The sequence below is a fragment of the Primulina tabacum genome, chromosome 16 (genome assembly GCF_025594145.1).
Source record: "Primulina tabacum isolate GXHZ01 chromosome 16, ASM2559414v2, whole genome shotgun sequence".
NCBI lineage: Eukaryota > Viridiplantae > Streptophyta > Magnoliopsida > Lamiales > Gesneriaceae > Primulina > Primulina tabacum.
In genome coordinates this window covers 581,253-590,644 of record NC_134565.1, presented here as the reverse complement: position 1 = coordinate 590,644, position 9,392 = coordinate 581,253, and the positions used below count along the sequence as shown (strand labels likewise).

The 9,392-nt window shown below is 37.7% G+C and overlaps 1 protein-coding gene across 1 annotated transcript; it reads right to left on the bottom strand.

Annotated features, from left to right (window-relative positions):
* Positions 1 to 7,950: 7,950 nt before the first annotated feature.
* On the bottom strand, positions 7,951 to 8,529 carry LOC142529390 (uncharacterized). The gene has a single exon (XM_075634918.1). It carries the CDS (start codon positions 8,527 to 8,529, stop codon positions 7,951 to 7,953), a length of 579 nt encoding a protein of 192 aa, XP_075491033.1.
* Positions 8,530 to 9,392: the final 863 nt, after the last annotated feature.

The window sequence follows — 9,392 nt, the reverse complement described above, 5'->3', positions numbered from 1 at the left end:
CGGGCGGAGAGGATTTCCTGCACTCAAGAAGGGTAACCACGTGAATGGGCGCCGAAGGGGTGTCCGGCGTGGCCACTCCGATGCTTAAGTCAGTGAATGATTCAAGCCAAGAACCAATGTAACCAAGTGATGGTTGTGATATTGGTGTGAATGAATGAATGTAAATGTAAAGATAGAACCTGTTATTTATAGTAGGAGAAGTAATGATGACCTCGTTCTCCGCGCTACCTACTAGTTATAGTAGGACGGCTGAGCACACCCTATATTCTGTCATGTCAAATCATATACTAGTCACATCCTGCCTGTCTGATTCCGTCAACCACTTGGATCGATGTCAGAGATGAGACAGTCGCCCATATCCTATTCTGCTAGTATACTCGAGTGCGATGCTCATATCGAAGTGGCCCGGGTAGAAAGTTCCCGGGAGCTTGAACGAGAGCCCTGGTGGCCCGGGGAGGAGACGTCCCGGGCATTCATCCGTCCGGCTCCTGATGAACCCTTCCTGCCGACTTGTCCTGATTCTCGCCATTCATCCAGTATCCTGGGTCGTCCATGCCCCGGGCACAAGAATCGTTCATGACTCGGGCACAATCCGGGCTATCCCAAGGGTATCATATATAATTCAATTTTGCATGTAAAATGGCCATAGAATAAAAGAAGGGCAGGGAAATTCGTAAGAGAAGATTGAGCCTCAGCCTGCTGTTTATGAAACATCGTAAATCCTAGTAACTTTGAACCTGTTAAGACAGTCTTCGCCACCAACAAAGATAAGCAAACATATGATGGGAAGGAAAATACAACTATAAGCTCGTGAAGCTGTTGGATCTCGGTTTTCTACACGTCCAAACGCAGCGGAAGTTTTAAAAATTTTATTTATTTTGACTATCAAAATATGTTTTGCTTTGGGCGCTCGTATGATTTTAACAAAAACATTCATAGGGCGTAAGAATTTATACCTTTGGTGAATTAATCACACGACTCCACTATTCTGGGTTTAGCGGAGATAGCTCTTTATGAAATCCCTACGAACTTTCTTCAAGAACTCTTTCCTTCAATCCTTCTAATCAGGTCCACGACTAGAAGATTTGTTCCTCTTCTAAATTGCACTAGAAATTTAGAAGATATTTTTCGTTGGAGATTAAAACTTGAGAGGCGGCTCAAGACCTTGAATAACATTCAAGGTGGCCGAAAATTTAGAGAAAAAGGAGATGTATTTTTCGAAAATTCCAATGAATGGAATGGAGGCTAGGGTTTCTCAAAATTGTGAATGAATTGTATCTAACCCTAAGCATAATATACATATATAAGCTTAGGGCCCATTAATTAAATTAAACACTTAAAGGGCTTAATCAATTAATTATCCTAGTCCAACTAGTTTAATTAATTAATTAATCTTTTAAAGTCTAATTAAGAGCTTTAATAATATGTATGTTGGTCTTGTACTTCTACAAGCCCATTATACATATACCCATTACATTTAATTTAAATCCATTATAAATTCAACATTTGAATTTAATATTTAAATTATAAATTCAACTCCTTGAATTTATCACCTCCAAAATTTAATATTTAATAAACCCAACTTTTGAGTTTAATAAATTAAATTATCAAATTTTATAAATTCAACTCCTTGAATTTATTCTCTCCAAATTTCATAAATTCAACTTCTTGAATTTATTATCTCATAAATTCAACTCCTTGAATTTATTTTCTCAAAATTTAATTATCATAAATTCAACTCCTTGAATTTACTATATCATAATATAAATTCAACTCCTTGAATTTATTCTCTCAACGGGAACAAAAGATCCAGTGCTTGTGTGACCCTCAATGGTTCAGGGATACAGCTAGCCGTGGGTTCACAACTATTTGTGATTCAGGACATAATCCTTTATTCGGGCTTACCCTAGTTAGCCCCATTCTTTTCATCAAAGCCTTGATCAAGAATGCCAGAACTCATTTCTGATTGCACCCATCGGATCATGGTAAGAGCGTCTAGTAGCATCGCCCCATGATCCCATAGGTATCACTGATAGTGCCTGCAAGAACCAGTCGATTATGATTAACGTACAGTACGGTCCCTTTATCTCATATATCCCTGATCGAATCTGCAACCATTGGTTCATCGAGGGTTGCATAATAATTCGATAACTATGTGATAACTATAAATAGTGGCATCGCATGTACCATTGGAGAACTCCTTCTCCAATGTACATCTCATACTCTAGCCAGAGATTCCATGCACTATTATTACATCAGATCACATAGGATATCCACATCCGCATGTGAGCGGTGAATCCCCGACTACAATGCACTGGATCCTATATGTGTCGCAACTGTACCCAACCTCGCCACCTGATGACTCTCCTGAGCCGGTAAACGAGTCAAAGCACAGCCCTAGCATATAAAGCCTCAGTGTTGTCCCGGGTCGTAAGGACTAATGGTGTACAATTATAACCACGGACTTATCCTCTAGATGAATGATAACCACTTGGAAAGTTTGAGGGAGGGTTGTTCGGTATAATCATTATATGACTACCCATCTGCATGTTTGGACATCTCCATGCCTTTACCAAGAAACGCAGTACACAACATCACAGATGCTAGTCTCGAGCTCAAGCGACCTTTATCCCTGTTTTAGGCGGCTGAATCGACTGGGAACGAATTTAGAATATGCAGTGTTTACAAATGAGTTTCAACATCGAATTACGATTCATTTGTATTAAAGCATAATCAAGGACTTTATTTATGCTGTTTGCATAGGTATACAGATAAAGTATAACAAGATCATAAAAAGTTAAATTATATTAAAATAAAGATTGTTTATTTCACTTGAGTCAATAAATTCCATAGCCAACCGTTGGCTTGCAGAGCATCTACTCTAACAGAAGCTTCGTGTCATGCATGGACCACCAGCAGGCACAGGCTTGAGCCACTGGTTGTCATACATGAAGCCACTTGAAGACTGATGGGGGATATTTCCTGGAAGAATTAATGCTACCATTTGATGCAACTGTTGGTTGGTATTCTTTGTCTTGAGAAATCACGGGATAAAAATGGATGAACCAAATGGTTACGAGAAAATAGTTATGGCAAGATTTTGACTCTTTTTCCTTAAAACGATATTGCTCCGTCCCTGTGTTTACGGTTGTTGACAATTCGTTTCCCAAGATACAATGACTACGACTTCAAAATAGTAGCACTACAAATTTTAAATCCATACAACTTTGAAAATGTTTAGAACATATCAAGATGTTATACAAACTTTCCAATTTCAAATTTTAAGCGTTAAACTTAAAAATACAATTCCAAGAGTTTAAATCTTGCAAAATTTGGATTTAAGCGCAAATACTTAAAAACTCAAAACTAAAAGACAACTCTCAAATTTAATTCAAAGTTCGAATTTAAGCGTATAAGCTTAGAAAATCCAAACTCAAGATTTTATATATTATTTTCAATTCAATATTTTTACTAGATAAAGTTCGAACTCGATTAATTTATCATTCACCCTATTCGGTAATCGAGAAATAATTATGTTCGTAATTTAACTCGTTCGAATTATTTTATCGAATCTAAATGGGTACAAAACTCATTTTTATAATAGTAACCAAGCACATGAATTCGTGTAATATATACCAGAGCGAGCATTTGAAGATATGACATTACACTGCAATCAAACACCGAAATATATATTCTTGTAATTATTCATTTCACATCTGATGTTATAGATGCTTGAATGTTCTAAGTTAATGAAAAGAAGTTAAGAAAAAAATTACGAAGAAAACTTTACCGAACAAAACGAAAAGGATTATGTTCCTTAAAAGCGGCCTGAGAACTAGGAGAGGCGCCTCAACGCCTAAAACAGGTGCCTCAGCTCCCCATGTCTGGTATGAAATTTTCCAGATCATGGGGGAGGCACCTATGCACCTCATGTGATGCAGGTGAGGCACTCAGGCACCTCTTTTTTCATGTGGCTCTGTCCTTGTGGCGCTGCGACGCTTCTTTTCTTCTTGTGACGTCTTAGCGCTGCAACGCTAGTTCCTTGGCGTTGTGGCTCTAGTCTATCAACCGTTCAACGTCAACATTGTCCCTCCTCATCTTCAATCATCCGATAGTGGTTTATATTTTGCACGGCACAAAAACAACAAATACCAAGTGTAATTCTATCTGAAACTAACATAATTCAAATTGATTCTCATATAAGTTAAGTTTAATTCTTGCACTTATCAGCTCTTGAGAAAATGGTAATGAAAGTTATAAATATTGTGTCAGTAAGTCATGCATTAGAAAAGAGGAAATACTTCTTCAACATCATGTGTATTAAGAAACTAACTCTGATCTACGTGGAGCAGAAGAAAAATTACGATCCAACATGTCTCACTGCCCACAATGATAGAGCTACCTTCACACAGTTGGATGTAGATTTGAGCTCATTGTAAATGCAAGTCAAGTTCTGGGAGATAGATGAACAATTGTTCATTTCAGTTGATACAAAGGATAAGAATTATCCAAAAATCGAATTGTCAACAGTTGTTCATCTCTTATCCATCTCAACTGATAATGTTGTTGCCTCAACTGAATTGTCGCACAGTCTAACCTCAGATGTACAGTTGCCAACTGAAATGGTTGAGAAGGCACCACTGATTGATGCTGATCAAATTGTGGATACAATGTTTAACAATATTACAAACATTGAAAGATCTGATGCTAATGCGATGACAACTGAATAATCAGATCAAATTACTGCGTTATAATTCCAAAGACATTATTCATCACTGAAACTCTAGAAAATAATTTTGCCCCCGACTTCTTCAATCGTTGAAGACTCGGTTGACATATTAGACTAGATGGAATCTCAAGCGACTGAAACTGAAGCTGATTAGGCAGATGAACCAGTTGCCATTGCTGAGCCAAGCAACCAATTAATCACATTGTGGAGATCCGTGCTCCTGATTAATATTTACTGACCAAACAACCAGGATTTATTAATGTAAACAGCGAAAGCAATTAAAATTTTCCATTTTGGGCCTACAGAAATTTCGGCATGACCTATTCGTAAATATGACATCCCAAAAAAATCAAAACATCACAAATAATATTTATATACTCGAAATAAAGTCATAACATCAATTCACAACCTATAGCCGCACTGGCCAGGACTAAACACATGTAGAGCCGGCAAGGCTCGTTCACACAACTATTAATTCAAAACATCGTAAAAATAACAGTACAGCTACACGGGACATCTCCTCGGTAAATGTATGACTCCATAATATAGTATATATATGGGAACTCTCAACCATGACTCGACGACTGGGCACCACTACCTGACGCTCCACCAGACGCGTCAAATCCTCATAGATAACCTGCTATGGCATCAAAAACAATCACAAGCATAAAAAAAAACGAGGGGTCGGGCCCCAATACGACGAACCGAGTAATATTACGACAAATATAACTGACATGAAATAAAATCAAGTAAAATGCGATGCAATGTAATGTAATGCAATGCGTGAAAGGTAACAACCGATAACGGATACCAAACGGAGTCCAAATGAATCGCATCAACAACGGTAACAGTGGCCACCCGTGCCAGGAACGTAGCAACGCAACATCAAGTCGCCACTCATCCATGCACGTAGCATCGAGGGTACGGGAGCTACCCGCTCAGCCCTCATGCAAGTCATCAGGAGTGCTAATCCTACCCACCCGCTCCATCGATGACGCAATAACTCGATAGATCAATATCAATATCAATAGCAATCAAATGAGTCAAGGCTCGAAATGCTATGCACCAATAGTATCAACTCAAATAAATACATGAATGCAATCACGTATTCACAGAAGCACATAAAGCACACCACAACTCATTACAAAATACTTAACGTCATTCCACATCGCTATAGACGTCATAATAAAATAGTTCATGCGTACTTCAACTGATACTTAATTTACCACTGAAATTTCTTAAGGATTTCTCGAAGAATCCAATCATGTGGCAAATAATACATTTCATATCAAATTTCATTTATTTTTCCAATATTTGATAATTTGGCCTAAATTAGGCTTTACAATTTCTAAAACTCAACTCAAAGTCAAATATAGCGATTTACTTAACTTAATATCTCAATACCGGACAACTGAAATTTCGAAAATTCAATCATATCGAATCTGAAATTTTCGATATCACTAGGAATTTCTAAAATTTTCATTTTCTATTTCTAATGCTTTAAACGCATCTCAATAACAACTTAACATTTCAAAAATCATAAACTCCCAAATAATTAAATCTGAATTTTCGAATTTAATCCAAATAAATTCCGAAAATCTGTTAGATACCTCTAATTAGCTACGATATAGCACTTACAATCAATAATACAATATATATTAATTGTTGGAACTCAATGAATTAAAATACCCAAAATTCGAAACCCTAAAATTTGAATTATACCTCTGATATTTCGAAAATTGCTCAAAGCTTTGAATTCAAGCTTCAAAAAATATTACCCAAAGTTTCTTCCAACTTTTCCGGCGAAAACAAGCGGCGGTCTCCTAGCAAAAAGGGTATCACTAGATAGCCCTTGTCGAGAGGATTCCGAAACTATGCTTACTTTAGAAAACGGCAAAGATACGGCCGATCAAAGTAACGAGAATTTGGTGAAGAAGAAAAATGAAACTTGTTGCAGAAAGTTACGGGAGAGAGAGAATGGAAAAATTGATAATTATCATTTCTTTTCTTCTTTTTTTTAACTTAATTACTAAATTTGGGCCGGGCTTGGGGTTTTGGTTTGGGCTTGGAGAAATGAGCTCTCACATTCTCCCCTACTAATAAAAGATTTCGTCCTCGAAATCTACCATACACTACATTTATACAAAAGTGGTTTATAAACATTTACCACTAATAGTACATAGGGAAATCAGAATACATGGAATAATTTATTATATTTTCAAACAAATGAAGTCATTCATGACGCATCTTAGCCTCTAATTCCCATGTAGCTTCTTCTCTCCCATGTCTACTCTATTGCACCATAACCAGTGGAATCGTCTTATTCCTAAGTTGCTTTTCTTTACGATCAAGGATTTGCACTGGATGCTCAACATAACTAAGGGAACTATCCAACTCCACCTCATCAGTCCTCAAAACATGAGAAGGATCCGGCTCGTACTTTCGTAACATAGATACATGAAACACATCATGTATCGCAGAAAAACTTTGCGGCAAGTCCAAACGATAATTCAAAGTGTCAATCCTCTCAACAATCGCATATGGACCAATATAATGCGGAGCTAGCTTCCCCTTGCGCCCAAATCTCATAGTACCAGGAAACGATGATACTTTCAAGAAAACCTGATCGCCAACCTGAAATTCTAAAGACCTACGCCTTTTATTAGCATAGCTGGCTTGACGATCTTGCGTTGCTTTCATTCTTTTCCTGATAATTTCAACCTTTTATTTCATTTCTCGAACAAATTCTGGCATGACATCTGTCGTTCTCCTACATCTTCCCAGAATATCGGAGATCTACACTTTCTGCCGTATAGATCTTCAAATGGTGTCATCCCGATGGTTGCTTGGAAGCTGTTATTGTAAGAGAATTCAACAAGTGACAATGATTCCTGCCAACCACCACTAAAATCCATCACGACTGCTCGCAACATGTCCTCGAGTGTCTGAATGGTCCTCTTGACTGACCATCTGCCTGTGGGTGATATGCAGTACTCATCGCCAACTTTGAACCCAAAGCTGATTACAAACTACCCCAAAACTTGGAAGCAAACCTGGGATCACGATCTGACACTATGGTTACAGGCACACCATGCAATCTCACTACATGATCAATGTACATTTTTGCCATTTTCTTATAAGTACAAGTACGATCATAAGGAATAAAATGGGCTGATTTAGACAATCTATCCACAATCACCCAATTCGCATCACAGCCACGATTAGAACGACGTAGGTGTGTCACAAAATCCATAGCAATGTGTTCCCAATTCCACTAGTGGCACTTCAAGACTATGTAACATACCACCAGGTCTCATTCTCTCAGCTTTAACCTGTTGGCACGTCAAACATCTAGCCACAAAGTCAGAAATTTCTTTCTTCATATCTTCCCACCAGTAATGGGATTTCAAGATATGATACATCTTTCTGATTCCAGGATAAACATTGTGTCGACTACAATGAGCTTCTCGAAGTATAGCTTCTTTTAAGTCTATCAAATTCGGAACCACAAGTCTACCATTATAGCGCAGATATCCATATGAAGCAACACTGAACTTCTCTGATTGACCTTTCTGAGTCAATTCTTTCAATCTATGAACATGCAGATCAGTTCTTTGTGCTGCTTTGATTTTAGAAACAATATGTGGTTCAACTTGAATAGATGAAACTATAAAGTAGTCGCCTCTAGACTGGTAAGTACATCCCGAAGTTCCCAAATGCTCATGAACTTTTGAAACAGTCAAAGATGCCAACATTTTAGGCCGAACCTTACTTCTCAGAGCATCTGCAACTTGATACATTCACCCTGGTTGGTACTGAATCTCACAATCAAAGTCCTTAAACAATTCCAACCATCGACGTTGTCTCATAGTCAAATCAGATTGTGTGAATAGATACTTCAGACTCTTATGATCAGAATAAATCACAAATTGTTCTCCGTACAGATAATGACGCCATATCTTTAATGCGAATAAAATTGCAGCTAACTCCAAATCATGAACTGGATATCGAGTCTCATGTGGTTTCAACTGACGAGATGCATACGTAATCACTCGTCCATTTTGCATCAAAACACAACCCAGTCCATTTAAAGAAGCATCTGTACAAACAACAAATCCACCTGAGCCTGAAGGCAAAGCTAACACTGGAGCTGTGGTCAACTTTTCTTTTAAAGTCCGGAAGCTAGACTCACATTCGGTACTCCATACAAAACATCGATCTTTCTGTGTCAACTGGGTCATAAACCTTGCTATTCTAGAAAATCCCTCAATGAAACGCTTATAATACACAGCTAATCCCAAAAAGCTTCGAATCTCTGACACGTTTGTTGGTTTAGGCCAGTTGATAACATCTTCAACTTTACCAGGATCAACAGATACTCCTTGTGCGGATATAACAATGCCTAAAAATAAAACTCTATCCAACCAGAACTCACACTTAGAAAATTTGGCATACAATTGCGCTTCTCTGAGTGTTTGGAGAACTAATTTCAAATGTTTTTCATGCTCTTTCTTTGACTTGGAATAAATCAAGATGTCATCAATAAATACGATCACAAATTTATCTATGAATTCTTGGAATACATGATTCATTAAATCCATAAAAACCGCTGAAGCATTAGTCAAACCAAACGGCACTACCAGGAATTCATAGTGTCCATAAC

What these genes read in the sequence shown, in the direction of transcription:
- LOC142529390 (XM_075634918.1), bottom strand. Translation starts at nt 8,529, where the DNA reads ATGTATCAAGTTGCAGATGCTCTGAGAAGTAAGGTTCGGCCTAAAATG.